This window comes from Onychomys torridus, chromosome 9 (genome assembly GCF_903995425.1).
Source record: "Onychomys torridus chromosome 9, mOncTor1.1, whole genome shotgun sequence".
Classification (NCBI taxonomy): Eukaryota; Metazoa; Chordata; class Mammalia; order Rodentia; family Cricetidae; genus Onychomys; species Onychomys torridus.
In genome coordinates, this window is record NC_050451.1 from 2685891 (window position 1) to 2708531 (window position 22641).

At 45.8% G+C, this 22641-nt stretch overlaps 1 protein-coding gene across 2 annotated transcripts in view; it reads right to left on the bottom strand.

Annotated features, from left to right (window-relative positions):
• The window catches only part of Cacna2d3 (calcium voltage-gated channel auxiliary subunit alpha2delta 3), an 844799-nt gene that overhangs the window by 169340 nt on the left and 652818 nt on the right, over window positions 1–22641 (bottom strand). For both annotated transcript variants that reach the window (XM_036199702.1, XM_036199701.1), the window contains one exon: window positions 4577–4660. In XM_036199702.1, coding sequence (XP_036055595.1) covers window positions 4577–4660 — 84 coding nt within the window. The remainder of the gene's footprint in view (window positions 1–4576; window positions 4661–22641) is intronic.

Below are 22641 nucleotides of genomic sequence, written 5' to 3' on the forward strand. Positions count from 1 at the left end.
TCGCCTTACATAATGACAGCTCATTCTCCTGGCAGTGGAGTCTTGTCTATGTTAGAATGGGGCTTTCAACTTCCAGAGACAGAGGTAACCTGCTGTTCTAAGCCCCTACTTATTAGCTACCTAGCCCAGCATATAGATGGAAGGGATGTGAGACAGGCCATATTGTTTGTTTCTTTCCCAAAATAGCTCTCAACCAGTACATGAAGAGAGCAGGCACAGAGAGCCTCAGCCACAAATCCTCTCATCTTTGGCTCTCTAGGTATCAGGGTTCAAGGGATCAAGCATGAGATTCATAAAAATGAAAAAAATAGCATAAAGAAGAATAAAATGTGCAACCAAAGGCCATGGAAATGTGTGAACAAAGGCCTCAGAACATGTCCCAGAGTGAGATGCTCAGAGGGCTTTGGGAAGAAAGGGCTCTGGAGAAGTGTTCCCTGAGACTCATCATAGGAAGAAGTATGGGCTTCCTGGGGGCAGCAGAAGAAGGCTTCTGGTACAACAGAATGGGTTCCAGCTGGGTTAGAGATAGAATCCACAGGCTATTGATAAGGTTTCAGAGCAAGGTAGACATTCTATAGACAGTGAGGGATGCAGGAAAATAAAAGATCTACATGTCCTGGTCAAACCAGAGTCGGCTCCAAGGACCCTGATATTTTACAAGGAACTCTACACAATCTCAAGTCTTTCATGCTTTTTCTCCCATGGATGAGCTTTTCCCTGAGATGGCATACCTTCACTTGACCAATCAACTAACCAGAAGTCCCCACATACATTCACACTAACAAGATTTTCCCTAATGGAATGCATGATTTATATGCAGCCCATTTCCAAAGTAGGACTTGTTAGCTCATTATCAAGATCTCTCCCTGCTGCAGGGGTTGGCAGGAAGTGGGGGTGCAGGATCCTATCACTTTACTTCTCAGTAAAGCTTTCCTTGCTTGCCCTTCTGAAATCCTTTCTTGGTCATCATTCGTCATGATTCTGGGGCAAGGAACTCAGAGACCACTGGCTTGGTGCCTGTTGAACACTGGGGTACACTATAATTGTCCTCCATGCTTAGCCCACCAAGAGCCAAGCAAGGCTCCTCTTTTGTACTCAAAGGGCCCACAATAACCCCATAGGGATGAACATTTACTTTGGAGGAACTCACCACATTTGTGAGGTACCAAATGGAGTCTTTGGGGACTCTGGAACTCTAGGGCTTTTTTGAATGCACACTAAAGAGGGTGTGTCGAGGACACAGTTTAAGGGAGCAGATAGCCTGATGCATGCCTTTGGACTGTGACATAATTGCTCTGCTTCACTTTCCTTAACTGTAAAATAGAGATAGATACTTCACAGGATTGCAATGAGGAATAAATAAACTCATCTCTTATAACACTGAAGGTGGTACCATGGACAAGGAAAGTTCCTTATTTGGTAGCTATTGTTACTTATATGAGCTCTCTCTATTTATAGAAATAATTATGTTCACAGTGGAATACTTCAGCAATGACTAAAACGTAATAAGACCAAACTGAAAATCATCCTAATTCCTTCAGCCATGTCCAGGAATTTCAGCCGTGAAACCATATTCACACAAACAACAAAAACAGACTCATCGAGTTGTATTTATATATATTTATGCATACACATGCTTATACATGCTTACACACACACACACACACACACACACACACACACACACACACACAAAATAACAGCAGCAATCAAAGAAAAAAGAGACTTCAACTTGAGAGTTGGGGGGAACATGGGAGGGGCTGGAGGAAGGAAAGGAAGAAGGCACACTAATTAAAAAAATTAATATATTTTTTCTTTCCCAGAGGTGATCCTCACTGGTGACTCAGATTGGATCATGTGTATTTCAAAGTCCACTGCTGACACATGGGTCACCCAAATATCTGTCATTTCACAGTAATTGACATGATACCTAACTTATCCTATAGTGGCAACAGAAGTCACATGCACACTCCTCTATGTGGTCTATTTTTCTCGTGTGTGTGTGTGTGTGTGTGTGTGTGTGTGTGTGTGTGTGTGTGTGTGTGTGTGTGTGTGTGTGTGTGTGTGTGTGTGTGTATGTATGTATGTTTGTCTAGATATACATGAATATAGATATATGTGTATCTGAGTGGGTATGCATGTGTATGGAAGGTGGAGCCAGACTTTAAAAATGGGTTTTGTTCCTCAGAAATTATCCACATTGAGTTTTGGACAGGATCTCTTCTTGCTGAGATTTAGGGCACAAACCCTGGGGCTAGCCTAACCTCCCCATCCCCTGTATTGAAATTACAACTGGAACTACACCATCTCCATGCAGCCTTTTACAAGGGTGCTGGGGATCAACCTCAGATTCCCATGCTTGAACAGCAAGCACTTAAAAACTGAGCCATCCTTTCAGCCCCCTTTAATTTTGGCCAGACCATTTTTGCAAATCTCTAAATGATATGTGTGATATTACATCATTTTTGGAAGGATGCGGGGGTCTATGCTATAAACGTGCTCATTAAATTGTACAAGAGCCTTGCTGTCCATGAGAAGCAGGATTCTCCATTCAGGTTCTCTGCAGCCAGGTCGACTTCTCTGCTTCTACCCAGTAAGCTCCGCTTCCTTGGTCCTTTATACATTTTGATCTGAAACCTGTCCTATGTTACTTCTTTGCAAGCTTCTCCAACAGCAAGTGGGTATATAGGCCTCTATGTGCACCACATATGAATGTTTTTCACTGATTCCAACATTCTCCAATGATTGGCGCACAGGAGAGATGGTAGTTTGGGTTTTCCTATGTCAAACACATCAATATTGAAAGAATTCAACATCTCAAATTCCTTGGGCTTCTTGCCATAAGGTCCCCAAACAAAAGACAGCCAGAGACCAATTTGTACATAAGAAGAATATTGGCCTGATTTGAGAAATGGTAACTCTGAGAGTGAAAAGCTAGAACCTAGCCCTTGACTCAGATGACTGTGAAGGACACAGTGGGAATCGGATACTTGAAACTCCAATCATAAAGAAAAATGTGGTAAGGAGATATAAAGTATTTCTGAACCAGGAACAGCAAAAGGAGATGTCCACTCACAAAAACACCACCTCGGGCCCAGGAGCAACAACAGTGAGATGAATAAGCAAGTTGTAGGTGAAGGGGGGCGGTGAGTGTGTCAGCCCCTGAGAGCGGGGACTTGGGAAGTAAAAGTTATATGATCAAGTTGCTCATTCCTAGTGATCATGGCAGAAAGGATGAAGAATCATGTCTATGGTAAGGTTCAACACTTCTGGGGGAAAAAAAAAGAAGGGGTCAGTGAGGTCAAGAGAGAACATGGAAAAAAGTGAAGTCAGAAGAGAAAGAAAGCAGAGAAGTTACTCTGCAAAGAACATAATGGGAGCTGGCAACTGGACACCCAGAGGGCCCATTCACCGAACGGTGTAAGCACCTTTTTAAAAATCTTGCAATCTATCAATATGTTTAATCCTTGGAGCTTCTGGGAGGACAACCACGAGAGGCAGCCCGAAAGGTGACACACTAGAGACAGAGAGCCTCGACACAGGTGAGAGTTGAATCCGGGCCATGTAGCTGTCCACACTGGTGCTGGCATGTGTGCATGTGTGTGTGGGCCAAGTACACGAGGTGCAGTGTATTTCAAGGACCCACCAGGATCCTGGTCACAACGCTTGAGGAATAGAGGACATCAAACTCTTCCAGGTCCTTGACCCCCATGATGTCAGAGCAGCGACAAGTAGGGACGAAGAGTGGATGAGGCAGTAGCTTTTATCAAATGGCAACTTTATTTTTGTCTTGACCATAAGGGGCTATGATAAATTTCTTTTTTTTTTTTTTTTCTGGAGCTGAGGATCAAACCCAGGGCCTTGTGCTTGCTAGGCAAGCGCTCTACCACTGAGCTAAATCCCCAACCCCTATGGTAAATTTCTATATCAGATATGGTTCTTGCATTTTACAGGCAAGGGACAAAAACCTGAGCTTTCTGCTAGCTGAGACCATCCAGGGAGCAGAGGATATGAAAATAAGGAAAGCAGCAATGGAGGAGATGTGATGCTGGCCCTGTTTATATAAGGCATGAGGAGATAGTCTGGGCAGTCAAATGGTGGCCCTCAACATCCCATGGGAAGGGTAAAGGATATGGGGATGGGATTAGGGGTGCAACTGGGGCTGTGAGGCTGCCAAACCCCTCTGCTGCTCTTTAGAAACAAGAGTTGTGTCCATAGAGACTGGACAAGTTGGTTCTGTCGATCTGGGAGCCTGTCTTACTGGCCTGTCAGACACCCCGACCTTGTAGTTCCTGGGTCTCCTGTGGCCCAGCCAGAATTCTCTGAAGATGGTAAGGCAAGTCCTGACAATTTTACTCAGCACAAGGTGGGATTAATCAGCTGCAGAGGAAACCAGAGCCCACTGGGCATAGGTTCAGCAGACTGTGCAACTGGCCCGATTGACTGGCTGGAGAGTTATACAACTCCAACTGCAGTAGAAAGGTCTGTTGTCTCCATAGCCCTCTGCACCAGCTCCTGGGGTGTCCTGTGTAGCCAACAGAGCCCGCACCCATGAGGCTTGGAAAGGGTCACTTACCACATCGTCCCGGTCTTCCCACTCTACTTCGGAGAGGTCCACACTACTGTAGTTAGGTTTCCTCCGCTTTTTTCCTTCCTCATACTAGCACAGGGAAGAAGAGAAAGACAAACAAATGGCCATGAACTCATCGACCAGGGCATCTTTATCCTCCCAGGACCTGTTTCCTGGATAAGGACTGTGAGTAAACAACAGCTACTGGTGATAAACCCTGTGGGTGATACCATTAGCATTTTAATGACAGGCCTTGCTGTAAATGTTTCCTCCAAGTTGGAGAACATAAAGGTCAATTCTTGGCTTGGCATGAATTTGCATACAGAATTCCTTGGCTCTAAAATGCCAGGTGCAAAGAATATTTATCTTACCCTTGGATGCGATAAATATGTGAAGGGTGGGGAGACCCATCTCTATTAAAAAAGCTGGTGAACCCAGCCCTTTATGACAGAGGAAAGCGCTTCCTACTCACATTTATAAACATCATGTCCTTTCCCCTGAGCTCCATACACTTCCTGTCTCAAATCTCCTCCAGGATCCTTTGCTGAGAAACAAAAGTTGGATTTCCATGGTTGGACATGGTCTCAACATCCTGAGAACATTTTGCTGGCTCACAGACCTTCCACTTGCTACCGGCCATGGCAGCACAGAGCTAAGCACAGCTCCTTCACCTGGAGTAGATGTGTGTATTGGGAATCGCTGCCAGATTTAAGGGCCATTAGGGCATTTCTCTGGAAAAGCTGATGAGTGCATTAATAACTGGGGAATGGTTTTACTTTTTCCCCCTAAATCACTGGTGTTAGTCACCCAGCAAGTGTACCATTTTATCGACCGGACATTCTTGTGTCTGGATGTTTGTGTCTCGAGGCCTTTACTGTTGATTATTGGGGTGTTTATTAGGTAGGAAAGTCTGCCCTCTGCTGCAGGCTAAGGATAAGTAAGCACTTTACAAGTTTGGAAGGTGATGTCCATAGTATACTAACAAAGTTATACATATATACAAAATACATGCATAGAAATGTACCTGTTTCCTTTTCTGCTCCTTGTCTCAGTCCCGTTTTGATTAAATAATAAAACTAAGTGAGATGCAGGGTCAGTCTACATGTTTTAAGACTCCCACTTGCCATTTTGGACACTGATTGGCAGTTGCAGACGAAGTTCCTAAAGGTAACACCCCCCCCCACCACCCGACAACAAGGAGAAGCCTTTGCCTGTTTAGAACCAAACAAGTCTAAAGTGGACCTCAGTGCAATCAAGGGGACAGTGGCCAGAAGGGGTGATTCTCACATCATTGTGGTACCAAACAATGTCAAACTCAAACAGCGTTGATCCTGTACACTTTAGTCCTTGCCAAATGCATTGTGGGGATCCTGAACCATCTCCAGAAAGTCCCCTCCCCTACCACCACCCAAGAAGGCGACCCTGCCCTGTCAACCACGCCTTCACTCACTTCTCTGAGGTTTCCAATTAACAAGACATTCACCATTCACAGTCACTTTTATGACATTAGATCCACTCCAGATGAAGAGGAAGGGAAGTGGATCCCTCGGAAGCCACTATAAACGATAGCAGATTAGCAGTTGGATCCTGTTAGGGAAAGTTCCTGTGTGCATGGGAGCGGGGCAAGCCAGTTTCGCTAAAAGCAGAAGTAACTGGAAGGAAGGAGGAGGGAGAGGTATGGGTCTGAGTCATGGGCAGGAATCACGGGTAGGGCGGTGGGGGGCAGGCATTTAGGGAGCTAGGACCCAGGAACTCCACTGTGTCTGACAGCCTTAATGAACTTCAGCTACAGAGGCCACTGGCTTCTAGTCCTGTTTCAGAAAGAACCATTCTCAAAAAACTCACGCAGCCCACAGCTTGAACATCAAAGGCGTACTTTCACAGATGCTTGGGTTGCCTTTTAATGGCTCTGAACCATTCTTTTGTTTTGCTTCAGTAGAAGGAATTCTTCCTTTGGTCACTGAAAACTGTTCCTTTATTCATTTACTCAGAACACACACATTGGATACCTTGATGACATAAAGCCCTGGGGGCTATGGAGATGATAAGCTGCCTGCCTTGCAATCGTAAGAACTTGAATTCAGATCCCTAGAACTCAAGTAAAAGGCAAATGCAATACATCTATGATCCTGGTACTGAGTGTAGGGACAGAGACAGGCAGATCATTGGATCTCTTTGACCAACCAGTCTCGTCACCAGTGAGCTCCAGATTCTGTGAGAGACCCTGCCTTAAAAAATAGGTATAGAATGGTGAGGAAGATATTTGATGTAGACATCTGGCTCCAGGATGCACGTGTACATACATACATTCATATCTGCATGTATACATGCACATATCCATGGCAAATACATATACTACATACATGCAAAGTGTAAGGCACCAAAGATAGGAAGTTAGGTAAGCATTATTCTTCTCTTCCCGTGAACTAACTTGGAGCATCCCCTCCTTTATTGCCCATCCACACAGCTAGGAAAATGGGCTCTGACAGCTAAGTAACAAACCAAAGTCAAATATGACAGCCAGTAAGGGGAAAGGGCACCTCCCCAACTGCTAACCTTTGCCTTAGTGTCTCTGTGTAAGCCTCACATTAGTTCAGCCTCCGTTCAATTAAAACTGACTCTGAGGTCTTAAATACCAAATGCATCTTCATCTTCACAGTATGCACAGGTTTCTGTCTGAAGAAAAGAGTACAGAGGTATTGCACTTGCCCACATTACACTGGATCTGTTATGCTAAGCAAGCCAGGGGGCTGTGCCAGGCTTCCCCCAGTGAGCTGCAAAATGGAGATAGAGCACGCCAGCCAAAGGAGGCAAAATGGTGCTCCACCTTGGCAGCTTATCCCAGGCAGCACACAGGTGCTTAACCCAGGCAGACCTGACTCTTTGCCCAGAGTTGGGCATTACCTTATTCCTCAAAAGTAAGGGTACCTCCATAATTCTGCCACAGTGCTACAGGCCACAGGCAGGATGGGTTTCTTGAAGATGGTGGTGTCACACACTCGTGATCAACTGTCTCCTGGAATGTATGGGACAAGTTGGGATTCCAGATTCTCCTGAGAGATATTTAGATATGTTCTAAGGTTTTTGGAGGTGACATAGACAAGAGTGAACAAGTTGAAAATCCTTGAAATTTTACTATCCCTAAATGTCAATAGACATTTTTTTTTTCTTTTTTGAAGTAGTAATCCAAGCTGATCTTGTATTGGTTATGCAGTTGAGGATGACTTTGAATTTCTGATCCCCTGCCTCTGCCTTGTAAGTGCTGAAAATACAGACTGGCACCATTGTGCACAGTTTATATGGGACTGGGGATTAAACCCAGGGATTTGCACATTCTGGGCAAGCACTCTACCACATGAGTCACATCTCCAGCCTTTCGCTTTCTTTTATCACCATTCAAGAAACTCAAGCCAATATACTAAAAGTCTACTCAAGAAACAGAGAGTTAAGCACAGTGGTTCATTAGGATAAGGTATAGGCTGCCATGATTTCCAAGCTAGTTGGGCTATGTAGTGAGTTCCAGAACAGCCTGAGCTAGAGAGTGAGATCCTGTCTCAAAAACGAAGAGGAACTATGAGACACCAGAGAGTGAGAATAAAAGATCCCCCCCCCCCCCCCCCCCGGCTGGCCTATCAGTTGCTACATTGTGCAAGATAAGATCTTGTAAGTCAATATCACTGAAGGAAACTGGGGGGAAAGTTACTCCCTCAGAGACTCCCTTTGATGAAGGGTCCTCCATAATGTCTGCTTAACTAGGTATGAGCAATGGGTCTGAAACACATTCTTATTAACAGGCGAATATTACAGCTTCAGCATCAACAAAGCACAGGGATTCCTTTAGGTTAGAAAAAGAACATTTAGCAGGCTATCACATAGTTGAAAGAAACCAATGGTAATAAACAAATTGACTCCAAACCTGACAATATTCTTTTCCCCATTAAGAAAGCTGGGCAGGCCAGGAAGGAAGCTCCCTTACCCATGCACTGGCCACACCCATTTCACATATTTTCAAGGATAAGTGTCTAGGTTTTCTTGCAGGAAAACTCTGAGAGATGTGGCTCTCTAGTGATGGTACCACTGTGCTTGGTCAGAGACTGCTAAAGGGCCTGACAATGTGGTGAATGTCCACATCATTCCAGGACATAGAAATTAGTTCACAGATGGGGACATAGCCTGTACCAACCTAAAAGACTCAAAAGACTCCATCTTGGATGCTTTCCTGGATTGTTCTCCATGCACCAGCATTGCTAAACCTGTGAGATATGAGCTTGGGGCATATCATGGCCACCTTGGGCACTACTTTGAGTCTTCCTGGGAATGAAGCCAGTACAGAGAAAGCAGAGGAACCTGAAGAAGAAGAAGAAGAAGAAGAAGAAGAAGAAGAAGAAGAAGAAGAAGAAGAAGAAGAAGAAGAAGAAGAAGAAGAAGAAGATGTGTGTGTGTGTGTGTGTGTGTGTGTGTGTGTGTGTGTGTGTGTACCTGGACCCACTGTACCTGAAATCTTTGCCCCTTTGGATATGTCAATGTATGGTTCCCAAATTGCTCCATTCTCTTTTGGAGACAGGGTTAGTCCTTTTGGAGACTGTTAGTCCTGGCTGGCCTGGAACTATGTAGACCAGATTGTCTTCAGACTTACACAGATCCACCTGCCCACCTCCCAAAGGCTGGCATTAAAGGTGTGCACCACCACATCAGCCTACACTATACCCTTCTCCTAAAAATTTTCCTGCCTGGTGTTTCCAACAGCAGGTGGTCAGACTGTACACATTTAATGTCTTCCCTTTGCTGTAGAAGTGAACCACTTCTGCAGACCATTTATTTATTATTTTTATGTGTATGTGCATGCCTGTCTGAGTTCATGTAAACCACATATGTACAGGAGTTCACAGAGGCCAGAAGAGTGTGTGGAATTTACTGAAATTGGAGTTGAAGGCAGTTGTAAGATGCCTAACATGGGCACTGTCAACCACACCTGGGTCTCTACAAGAGCAGTTAGGCACTTTCAACCATGGAGCCATCTCTCCAGTCCAATGCACTACTTTTGTTTGTTTGTTTGTTTGTTTGTTTGTTTGTTTTGTTTGTTTTGTTTTTCAAGACAGGGTTTCTCTATGTGGCTTTGCGCTTTTCCTGGAACTCACTTGGTAGCCCAGGCTGGTCTTCACAAAGATCCGCCTGCCTCTGCCTCCCAAGTGCTGGGATTAAAGGCATGCGCCACCACTGCCCAGCCAATACACTACTTTTTAAAAGTACATTTTATGTGAAATATTTACAGACTTTGTTATTTTAATGATTATTTAGGAACATTTGATTTACAAAATGCCTTGCAACCTACCAAGATGTACTACTGTGTGTGAACAGAACTCAGTTCCATATACTTTCCCTCCATGCCTCCTCTAAGCAACAGCCAAATAGTTAAGCTCTGGACTCCCCGACACTGGAACTGGCTCTCCCCTCCCCCATGCAGCCTTTTGGTTGGACAAATCCCAGGCCTGGCTCCCCAACTCCCCCTCCTTGTTCTTAAGGAGCCTGTTATGGTGCCAGGCATTGTACATGGCAATTGTTAGTATATCTATAATCTGTAACTTCCTTTGAAAATATGGTTAATGAATTGCAAACAGTTTCCAAAGGGTTACAAACAGACTTCAGAGGCACAGGTAGGCCTGCAGCTTTTGGTGCCTGTTTTATGTGAAAAAAAATATGTCCAGGAGAATTTAATAAGAAAAGCTATTGTGTGCTATGAAATACTTGGAGGTGGAGTTTCAAATAAAGGCCAGATGTGGTGAGCAGACAAACAAGCCAGTGGCTAGGACGATGGGACAGGAAGACACCCACCTTTGGAGCAAGCCTACAAGGGCTTGCTTGAAGCTCAGTATTTAGTGGTCTGGGTCAAACTCCTTCTGTGTCACCTGCAGACTGGCTTTGGAAGCATGGTGAGGTGAGCCAAGGTGTGGCCATTCTGATTTAGAGACGATGACATTGGCTTTGCTTCTCCAGTGTTCCTTTGGGAAAGACCCAAGGACACCATCCACACATATGCCTCGGGCCTCCATGAAACAAATTCAGCACGGGCTAATTGAGGAAAAGCAAATGCTCCACAGACTGCTGGAAGGAAGGAAGGAAGGAAGGAAGGAGAGGGGAGGAAGACACCATGCCTAGGACAGTGCCATCTGGATGAGGAGATGGTCAACACAGAGCCAGTCATCTGGAAGGATGTTTCTGTCTCCAAGCAGTCATGACCTTTCTCCATTCTCTCCTCTCCTTTCTAAGCCCAAAGAGACTATTTCAGAAGAGACATGGGCATCTTTCTCTCCTGTGGATACTCAATCATCTAGTCATTTTCTGTTCACCTACACATGCCCACATCTTAATGGATGCCAAATACTTCTCAGCCCCTGTGCCAGGCACAGTGAGTCTCAGTGAGACCTGGAAAAACTGCCCCATGAGGACCAGTGCCTACCTTCAAGTTCTTGGTCACAGCTCACTATTAATGGCTCAAACTATATCAAAGTAGGCTGTTGTGGTGGGGGCTTGAGGGGGAGCAGCTAAAGGCTAGGGCCTGGGAGCCAGGCCCAGATCCCTGTCAAACCTACATGCTCATGATCCAGGGCTAGCTGTCTATGTTTCTGAACCTCATTGTTCTTCTCACTGGATAGAAATTTCAGCCCTCAATTCCCAGAGATGCCTTGAGAAGCACTGAAAGTAAATGTGGCTGAGCATAGAGCCCAGGACATCATAGACTCTAACAAACGCAGCCTAAACATTCGCTCCCCTGGACAGTGTTAATGACCTCGGATGCCATGGCTGGTTTCTAAAGCACACTTGTGTCCCATAGTGCTTGTCATCCCCAGTGAGTGTGCTCACAGGAGAAACTGGTTCTTAATATGTATGTAAACTGCTTAAAGGGAAACTTCAATCTGCACTGGTGGCTTTTTCTCAAGACCGAGGGAAGAACATGCCTGCTTATGGCAGAGTGATGCCCCTTGCCCTACACTGCCATAGTGGGATTCCAGCGTGCCAGGGGCAAATCAAGGTTTCCATAGGGACGATCTGCAGGAGTTGGATCCCATGGCTACTGTCAGCCCCAGCTCTCCTAGAGATTAGCAACAACTCCTAGGGACCGTCAACAAATGTCACCATCTAAATGACTTAAATACTTTCTGTTTCTCTCACTATTTTTCCCTAATTCTTTGTATAACAATTGCTTGTAGAAAATTTTGGATGAAAACAGTGCAAAAATTAAAAATACTGTTCTGGCCACCCATACTTGGGGGGGTCACACTGCAATCTTTTCCAAAGAGTGCTCGAAAGCACTTGCTGCTCTCAGCTCCCAAAGCTCATCACTTCCCCAGTCAGGAAACACACTGCCAGTCCGCTCTGTCCACATGACTGCCGCCCCCACTCTGCTGCCCACTCGCTCGTCTCCACAGAACATGTTTAGGGCTAGGGGCTGTGCTAACTGTGTCTGGCCAAATCCCCCCAAGCCCAGTGAGGGATTTCATAGATGGACAAACCAGAGCCAGATCCCTGGTGATGTGGCTAATGGAACCGAGAAGCAGATCAATTCTGCCTGATGTCTGACTTCCCCACTAGAGTGGTTCCCCACCTCAGGAACCTGACCCTCTGTGCAGGTGGCCATCTCTGCTTGAACAGAGGATAAGTGCTCAATCTTGGTGGTAGAGCCTTCTGGAAGGTAAATCCTGCACCAAAGTGAAGGCTAGGCAGGCCTCTGGCAGAGTGACTGACCTTTGAAACTGGCCCTAGTGCCCAGTGCCAGTGTTAGATGAAGAAGACCACACAATGGGTAAAGGAGTCAGGGTTGCACCTGGGCCCAGGTAATCGTTCCTATGTAACTTCACCATGATTCCTCTCAGGACCTCAGACAATGGCTACAAGCCTAGAAGGAAATATCATTTGCCCTGGAATTTCCACCAACACCATGCTGCCCCCATGCTGTGTAGTCTGCACTCCCCTCACCAAGACACATGCATACCTGCATGACACATGCATCATGTCCTGGCATAAATTCCCATGTGTCTATACAGGAGATGACATTCTACAAGGCCTGGGAGGATGAGAAGCCTAGACCCAGGGCCATGAGGTGTGTCCCATAGGAGCAGGGAGTTTGGAGAGGGGCAGTGGGGCATGTCCAGACAGGGCCTTTTCCTCTTCCTCAGAGGTACGCTGCTCTTGTTAATTAATGTTTTTAAGTGTCTAGAAGATGAAAAGTTCTATGTGCTCTCCTGTAGTTTGATTACAAAATCCTTTTGATGGCTGTACAACTAAAATAGCTTAGATGTTTTTTTTTTAAAAAAAAAAAAAAGCAACAATTAAGAGGCTGCTTTGAAAACCCAAATGACCTTTATCTTAATCAGTGTCCTCCTAGAAGCCATGAGTCACACACTGTGTGTGGGGAGGTGGTGGCCTGGCCCTGCCATGGTTTTGTAGGTCAAATGTGGCTTACTGTACCATGGCTGGATTAAACTTAATTCTCAAGAAGCCAGTCTGTCTGGTTACCACAAGCCAGATACATTAAAATGTGCTCAGTAGCTTGACAGGAAGGAAACTGTGTGCCAGCCAAAGGGACAGAGGGCAAGGATTCGACACTGGAGGGAGAGGGGCAACGCCAGGTCTGGTGAAGGAAGGGCGGTGTCAGTGAGGACAGGCAGCTGCTAGGAGAAAAGACAAGACAGCGCAGTGGCATGCCAGTTAGGGGCGCAGCTAGCACCTGGGGTGTGGCATCATCTCCAAGATGTCAGAATACTTTGAGACAAAGGCCTGTCTAAAGGTAAATGCAAGAGGGCCTTGTAAATGAATTCCAAGTTCCTGAGAGCTGCACTCGGCTCCTGGATGGGGGTGTGGCTTCTTCCAAATCCTATTTCAGGAAAGTTTTCACATATCACCATGCCATTAGGAGATCCCATCTAGGGCCAAGAGAACCCCTGTAATTTGGAAGCTTATCTGTGATATCTAGCAAGCAACTTTTTTTTTCTAATTTACCAAATTTTATTCGACGTTTTTCCATTACTGCATTAATGATATCAGAAGACCCCAGGGTACGTTCAGCTGTCACACCATTTTAAAGGGGGTCTAATCAGGCACAGCAAATGGATCCTAGAGCTGCAATGGCAAAGATTTCCTCATTCACATAAGGAAGATCCCAAGCTAGTAGCAATGTGCTCTGGAGCTAAACTGGCCTTCCTCAGGGAGCAGTGGCTGTCTGTCATTTGCTGGAGAGAGAGAGTTCAAGGTATGGCTAATTTCTCCCTGTGGTCAGTCCTGGGTGCCCACATTCCTGATGCTTCTCCCCAGTTTGCCACTGGGAAGAGAAATCTCCTCTCATCATATCTACTTGTGGGGCCCAGAGTCAGAACCTAGAGAACTCTCAATGCCCAGAGGAGTCTGATAAACACGGGAACACTACTAACAAGATGCCTCTCTAAATGAAGCAATGGAGGATGCTGCACAGGGGAACACAAAGAGATCCTTCCTTCTATGCCAAGCACCATCACCTCACTGATGCGTTGTACTAATAGTCTTGTCAAAATGCTGCCTTCACCAGATATGCCTGTGTCTGTGAGTGCGAGATTTTGATCTCAGATGTCTGGGAATACTGGGTGGCAGCTTCCTTTGGGCTTTTGTTTCCTGCTAAAATTGCTACCACTCCCTGAAAAGGAAAGGTGTGCACAAAAGGATCCACACCTCTGGACATCACTTTCCATGAGTTTTTTCCCAGATCTTTCCAGCTAGAGGCTCTCTCCTTTCTCACCCTGGTGGTCCTTGTTTCAGACCTCTCTGAGAACATGTAGCATGAACACATGGCACCTTGCCTAACATATGCTCTTTGCCCTAGCCACGTTCTGACCTCCAACCTGGACAGGTTTTCATCCATCAGTACCTCTCCCAGTCCCAGTGGCCTAGTGACCAAGAAAAAGGTTTGGCTTTTGTTTAGAGTATGTGTGTGTACGTGCCAATTAGAGTGATGTATCTCTTTACAAATGTTTTTGGATACATGGTGGGCCAAATAAACCCAGGAGATTTCTGATGTGACTTATGACTCACAGAAAAGCCAAGGTCCCCTGCAAGGTTGGCTGAGTTCTCATAGCCTTTCATCCCTTGTGGCCGTGGAGATGCGGCCAGAGCTGGGGTGAGAGATGGGAGTGGACTGGGGGGCCAGTGAAGCAAGCTGCCATATCCATGACTGCTTCTGGCTTCTGAGTGCTTGAAGGTGAGTCACATCAGGCAGGCCATCAGCTATTGTCAACCGCCAAGGAAATGCTCCCCCTAGATAAGTAGCCACAAAGCAGTCTCCTTGCCTGGGTTCTTCGCCTCTAACCCACTCCCTGTGTTCCGACGGAAGATTCTTCTACAACCCAAACTAGAACATGCCAGTGCTTGGTACAGACCCCTCTCACTCTGTAGGGATGACACTTTTGCAAGCCCCATCACGTGGCCTCTGTTACTCTGGCCATTTTGACCACATCCTTCCTTTGTACTCCTCTACTGGACAGAACTAGCTGCTGAAAAGGTCATCATTGCCGTTACCTTCTAGTCTAGACACACATCAACCTGTCTGTTCCTCATACCCTAGACTCCAACTCTTGAGTCCAGTGGTCAATCTCTCCCATCCCTATGGACTCAGGTGAGATGTACTCCTGTGTGAACTGGGTTTAGACAGGGTCAGCAAAAAATTCCCCTGTTATCCCAGCCTCTCAGGGTAGCCCCACTATACAATACAGGGATCCAGCTTATTTGCTAGCTTCCTACATGAGCTCCTAAGCATCTTAGAGAACGCAGCTATTATTTGTGGGCCATTGGATGTGCAATGCCTGGGAATTGCCTGACCAAGAGTAGGCTCTCCCGGAAACAGCAGCCGACAGCATAGTGAGCATGTTGGTGTAAGGATTCACTCCACCAATACCTGCCTAAAGGTGACTACATGCCTGGCTTGCTGTGGGCATCCAGGAGCATTTGCTCATTAATTCTTCATTATAATCTTCGCAGGAGGCATTCTTTCTGTTCTCATTTTTCAGTGGAGAAAACTGAGGTCTAAAGACTTTAGTAACACATCCAAGGTCACACAGCTGATCACAGCAGAGTTGACACTTCAGAGGTGTCAGTTATGGCTCTGCTCTATGGAGAGATGTGTGCTGGGGAAGAGCACTGTTCTAAAACGGAGGTTGTTGTCCAGTGTCTGACTGAGTGTGTCATGATGGTACAGGAAGGGGATGATGGTACAACAGAGGACAGCTGTGTTTATGATGATCAAGTCATTGATGTTTTCAAGTCTTCAGAACCTCCCAAAATAGCACAATAAGCTGGGAACCAAGCCTTGGACACAGCCTGTAGATCATATTCAGATCATAACATGGACCCAGAGCTGACTAAACCAAAGTCCACTTGGTCAGGTATACATTTCATAGCAGGCTAAGCTGAAGCCAAGTTCCACAAGAAACAAATCTAAGCCATCAACTAGAAGAAACATATATACACAGACACAAAAAAATCTCTCTCTCTCTCTCTCTCTGTCTCTCTCTCTGTCTTACACACACACACACACACACACACACACACACACACACACACACACATGAACACGCACATGCACACACACACACACACACACACACGCACACGCACACACGCACACACATTATGAGATGCACCAAAAATCCTAAGACCCCTCTGCTCAATTATTCTCAGGCCATTTTATCTTAAGGCAGGACCTGGCTTGGCACACAGTGCAGAGAGGATTGCCCAGTGAATGGAGCTTCACCACCACCACACACCACCCCGCCCAGCAGCAGGAAGTATAGACAGATAAGAGAGGGGCCAAACTAGGCAAAGGGATTCATTTGAAATACTTTTACGTGTAAAGTGAGGCATTCTTAAGTGTTCTTATCACTTCCCAGAAATGTGGGGGTTTCAGAGTACCTTGTGTCCTGAATAGCAGAGATAGTGAAATAGTATGATTCTCTTGGAACCTCCATGTTCCCAGCTGTACTCCAAGAAGAGATTTTGGGGAGGCACAGAGAGGGGCTTTGGCATTATCTGACTCATAGTTCTGTAGCAGGTTCAGTGTTAATATGGTTTAGATTACCCTTATAAGGTTTTCGTGCTCACCCTGGCTCATACAGCAATCTCTCTCTCTCTCTCTCTCTCTCTCTCTCTCTCTCTCTCTCTCTCTCTGTGTGTGTGTGTGTGTGTGTGTATGTGAGAGAGAGAGAGAGAGAGAGAGAGAGAGAGATTTGTTGTGTCTGTGTATATATGTTTCTTCTAGTTGATGGCTTAGATTTGTTTCTTGTGGAACTTGGCTTCAGCTTAGCCTGCTATGAAATGTATACCTGACCAAGTAGACTTTGGTTTAGTCAGCTCTGGGTCCATGTTATGATCTGAATATGATCTACAGGCTGTGTCCAAGGCTTGGTTCCCAGCTTATTGTGCTATTTTGGGAGGTTCTGAAGACTTGAAAACATCAAGCTTCACTAAAGGAAGAAGGTCATTGGAGTTATATTCTTGGTGATCACGTCTTGTCCCTGACTAACTCTTTCTTCACTTTCCTTCTGTTCCCTGGCTACCATGAGGTAAACAATTTGGTTCCTCCAGATCGTACCACCACCCAGATCAGAGTCAGATGACCAATGACTAAAAGCTCTAAAACCATGAGCCAAAAATACAACCTCCCTTCAAGGATTTTCCCTAGAAATTTTTGTCACAGTGATGAAGAGCTAACAATCAGAGCTGGGAAGTCACTGTGGCTCAGTCAAATGTCCTTTGTGTTTGCTCTTCTGAGCCTCTTAGCCTTCCAGAAAAAGATGGGTGTAAGAACCAACAAATCTAAGATCTTAAATCAGCATGCCATCCTTGGAGCTGGTAGACCAGATCTCCTTTCTGCTTCTGGGTAGATGTTATTCAGGTACAGTTTAATCCAGTGAAAATGACAGCTATCAGACAAAGAACTGCTACCAGGCCCCATCCTGTTATGCCAACCAATGGAGGGCAAGAGATACCTGGACAAGGATAGCTGTAGACCCATCTCTGGAGGAAAGGAGCAGGTGAAGCTGATCACTCTCAATGCAAGCTCTGCCCAGCTCAGCCAATTTTCTTGCCTGGGTAATCTAATTGTTTGGGTGTTTGCCTTCACCCAGTAAACATACCCAAGGAATGTAGAAGTGGCACCTGGCTTGTATGTTTGGAAATAAATTTGCTTTGCATGTGATCAGTATAAGCTAAGAAAAATATTAAGAGTGGGCTCCTCCAAGTGCAGGCATCATTTCAGTGGGTGATGGGATTAAATTATTGTGTCCCCAAAGCCCACGGTCCCAGCCCTTCTATTTGCATTCTTTGGGTCTTATCATTCAAGATTATGTAAAAATGACAGCTGCTTATAATTATTTGGGAGTTTTGTGTTGCGATAATTAAAAACATCTGCCTTTATCTTTCTGCTACCAGACTTAACCCTGAGAGGTTAGGTCTACTGAACTTCAAAGAAGGAATCAAGAAAACTCCACACATTACTAACAAATTTCTAGCGATTCATTTAAATGTATAACCAGTTATTTCAACAGCCTTCAAACCCTTCATTATCTTTTAAATATATATAATTTAGGACTGCTAATTAGATAGCAATTTAATGCTCTCATGGGGATTCAGATGCAAGGTCTTCCTAAAATGTAAACGCAGAGGAATAATTGTTGGCATTCACATGATTGAATTCTTCAGTTATTCAAATAAGTGTGCCCATTCACATAGTGAGATTATTTGAATATTCTGCCCTCAAATTCAGCTGTAGGTTTTTACAGGACCCTTCCATATCAGGAGGGTGGGGCTTGGTGACCTAGTCCTCTCAGCTCTCTGAAGAGGGCAGACAGGACAAACCCTGGCCTCATTAAGACTCCTCCCTCTTCTCTCAGAGGTAGGTGGCTCCTGTTGGTTTTTTTTTGAGAAGCAAACACACTTAGAATCTGCAATCTGCAGCTCTGAAAGCTTTCATGCTTGCTGCTCTGGCTTCTGTGCACCGGCCTGCTTGCTCTTGTCTCCCTAGCTACCACCAATGAATATCTCCCCAGCGAAGAATGGCTGATGGAGGAGGGAAGAGTTTCATTCTTCCTTGAGTTTCCACTTCCCTGTCTTCCGAGTCTATGAAGATGGTCCTTTAAATTGTATAAAGATGTGCAGCCCATGGAGCAGCATGATTGATCAAGGAGATGACATTGGCTGTGATAGAAACCAGCACACGTGTCTCGGCCTGGAAGCATGGCTAGGGTTTGCATTCCTGGCCCAGGCTAGTAGCTAGCAGCTGAGGCTCATTTCCCTCACTAGGGAAAGGAGGTGCAGACAAATCTATAGGAATTTTTAAGAGATCATTATTCAACACATTGCCTGTAATTACATTTTGATGAGCTTTTTATTGCTAATTTATCATCCAAGATGGGGCATTCTAGATATGAAATTAATCTAGTAAAGCAGAGGTCAAAGTGTGCCTAGTGTAAAGAGGAGTCTTTTTCTCATCAGATTGTTTCACCCAAAAATAAAGCAGCAGAAATTCCCCTCTCAAAACCACATTTCTTTCTGAGGCCTACTTATGACTTTCAAAGCTGCCTAATAGACTTAAATGCAAACTTGGATGACCAGAGCAAAGGGGACACAAAAAGTATGATGGGGACACAGGCCTGGACTGGAGGTAAGCAAGTCCCCACTGTGTGTCCACAGAGATGCTGGGGTGCATGCACTCAGCCTGACATGGTGCTGTAGTCCAGAGCAGACTGCAAGAGTTAGCAGACCACAAGACAAGCTCAGTGCAAGGTTTTCTTTCCAGAGCTGGAGAGATACCTTCAGGAACACAGCAGGACACTGACAGGCATGGCACCACTGGGGGAAGTGATGTGTCATTTCCCTGGGGAGCTATGGGACTCAGCACAGAGCACACACCTGGGAGCTGGATTCCCTGGGAGAGAGGGTCTACTGTCCAGCTATGCTCAGAAGGGGTGCTACTCATCCCTCAGCACACTGGCCTCCTGTGAGTCTGGGAACAGTAGGTTCCAGAAGTAGTAGAGCATATCATCACTGAGGTGCCAGCAGCTGTGGTGCATACAACATGCACAGAATGGCAGGGTGAGGGAAGGCATCATCAGGAGCTGGCAGTGCAAGTAAGAATCTGTCCAGGAAACTGCTCTAGAAATCTGTCCTAAACCCATGGACAGAGTCCAGGCATACTATGGATCTCCAGGCCTCAGGGTCTTTACACATGCTGTTTCCTCAGCAGGGCGACAGCTCCATTGTCCATATGATTTCTCCCTCAACTCCCAGATCTCAGCTTCCAGTGAATGGGGACCTAAGACCATGGTCTCTGGAGACCAAGTAGGTAGCTTCTCCTCCCTTTCTTCTCCCGTGCCCTTGTTCTTTTGTTGTTAGTTTGTATTGAATTTTTGTTTTATTTTGGGGGTCTTTTGTCTTTGTTGTTATTTGCAGAGCACATTCCAAATCCGTGCTGCATTTTGTTTATCCTTTTATTTATGAGCTTTAAAAAAAAAAAATGTATCTTCTCCATAAGAGTGCAATCACCAAATAGCAGAAGGATTCTGCTTTCCTGGCTTCGAGGAGTGTACACTATGGTAGGCTTTTAATGAACATATCTCCCAAGGGAAGGAGAGAAGGGATGGGGTGGGAAGGACCGGAAACAAAGCGAGGAGAGGGAAGGATCCAGTAGCAACGTCCCACTTCCAAGCATCCCACGACCCCTGTGCTATTCCTAACTGCTGCCAGACAGCATCAGGAAGGGCGGCTGTGAGTTTTTAGGTTGCAGACCAGCTCTGTGCATGCTCCCCCAGCTGTGTGACCCACAGCCAGCATCAAGCACGCTCATAGATGCTTGTTGGTACTGCCACCGCTGGAGCCTGTCCTATTCAGCTTCTTCGCTGTGCTCCTCCTCCTGTGTGTCCAGGTACTCTCTCCACATTTGTTCCCTTCTGTCTCCTTCACCAGGCACCTTAGCAGACCTTTACGTGCAAGGAATCTGACAGGTGTCCTCTGGCTACCTGTGGTGACTGGCAGATGTGTTCGAACAGCTACTGGTCAGGAGGAAACCCATACTGTGTGGTCCCTGTAAGAAGCCTACAAAGATGGGCAATACTGCAGTTGGGCTAAAGTAGGTGGGGGTCAGACTTTGAACTCCCTGAGTGTAGATATAAGAGCCATAGCTAACAGTGGTGCCCAGTACTTGGATTCATGGACACACAAGTCAGGCTGCTTTGGTTACAAGCAACGGATACTGATTCTTAATTGTTTGCACGAAGTGGGGACTCGTTGGGGGAAAAATGAGGAAATAAATTTTCTATTTCTCCTGTGATGAGATACAAAGAAAGGAATCAGCAGTAAATGGATAAAGAAATGTATAAATGGCCCTTCTCTCCTCCCTCTCTCCTTTTCTCCCTTCTTTCCTTTCTTCTTCTATTTCCTTCTATTTTTCTTTAGCTTTCTCCCCTGGAAGACTAATACCTTAAGTGAAATTACCCACCTGGTCTTCCTTCTGTGTCACTTGTGGCCCCAGCAGGGAGAAGGACAGAGTAAGCTAGCTGACAGGGGATGGGGCGTCACAGAGCATCCCCTGGGAAAGTTTTGGGTAGGATGATTGACACTCCAATGGTGGTGTGGTTCCTTGAAAGCTAGAAATGTTGGGAGACTTTGCTCCCACTCTGCAGGAAAGGACAGAGGGAGGAACAGCTATAGGAGACCAGAGCAAGAAGGCCACAGAGAAAGACAGAGTCCAAAGGTTTAGCTTGGGCACAGCCAGTTTGGCCCCAACCACATCTCTACTAGAATGAAGAACAACTTCTAAGCTCCCAGCAGATCAGCATCCAGGGACAGAAAAAACACTGGAAGAGGAAAAGGGATGCACATACAGCTTTAGAACCGGAGGATCGAGATTATAACAAGTCATGTCCATAGTCATTTTTGACTTTGTGAAACTCCCCTAAATGTCTTTCCTGACAGACACATTCCTTGGTCCAAGTATCAAACTCTTCTGCAAATATTTGATTAATTTTCCTTTAAACTACAACCATACATAGCAGATCCTCACACTCAGGTGACCTCTCGGACACATGCTAACAGGCAGAATGTTACTGGAACTTAATGAGACAATTTGGGCAGGATGCCTATCTTTAGAGCCTGGCTTCTGACATCCTGGGTAGCAGATGCATGGCCATTACTGATGCCATTTTCTTGCCACTTCTAGCATCCAAGGGTACTATTAAAGCACATTACATATTCAAAACATGAAACTGACTCCCATAACTCATCTACTCCCTGAGTATCCAAGTACACACTTGGTCCCAGGACCGAGAGGCTGCAGGCTGGAGTATGGGGAGTTGGAGCACTAAGCTCAGCTCCATCTGGCAAAATGCAGTCTCTCCCAGTAAAGCCCTTTACTCCTTAGATCAGGAGCTATGCTGCGGCATTCCTGCTCAAGTGCCCAGCCCAGCCCAGTTCCCACAGTGCCTGTGGCATTTCAGCAAGAAGCAAGCCTGCAGAGATGCAAGACTCTTGTGTCCCCCTAATGTATTTCAAAATGAGGCAGATCTCTCTGTAGAGGTTATACAGTCTTTTTTTCTAGGCATCCCTTAATTCTTTCTCCAAGTCTAAGCAGGGTCTCTCCTTATCATCCCTGTTTGGGGGCTGTGTACACTGTGTGCTTGGCTCTCAGCACATAGTGATGCCTGCGCGCCACCTACTGGGCAGTCTCCTTCAGTTCATCAGCAGCCTGAGCGGAGGGCAAGGTCTCTGAGAAAAAGATGGGCATGTTTACTGCAAGGTTTAAGATGGTCTACCATATATATAGTCCCCGATAGACTTTGCCAGCAGAATCTATCCTCCTAAGACCAGAGAGAAGTCATCCCTGGGCTGCCTGAGGTCAGTGGTTTCAGGGAGACGGTGAAGTCTCCCTGTCCTTTTCCATCTCGCACTCCAGGGCACCCATCCTTGAGACAAAAAGGAAGATGCTTTGTCTATCCAGAGGTTGTCTTGGCCATCCATGCTGTTGCTGTTGGAGAGTACTTTTATTGTATGATAAACAT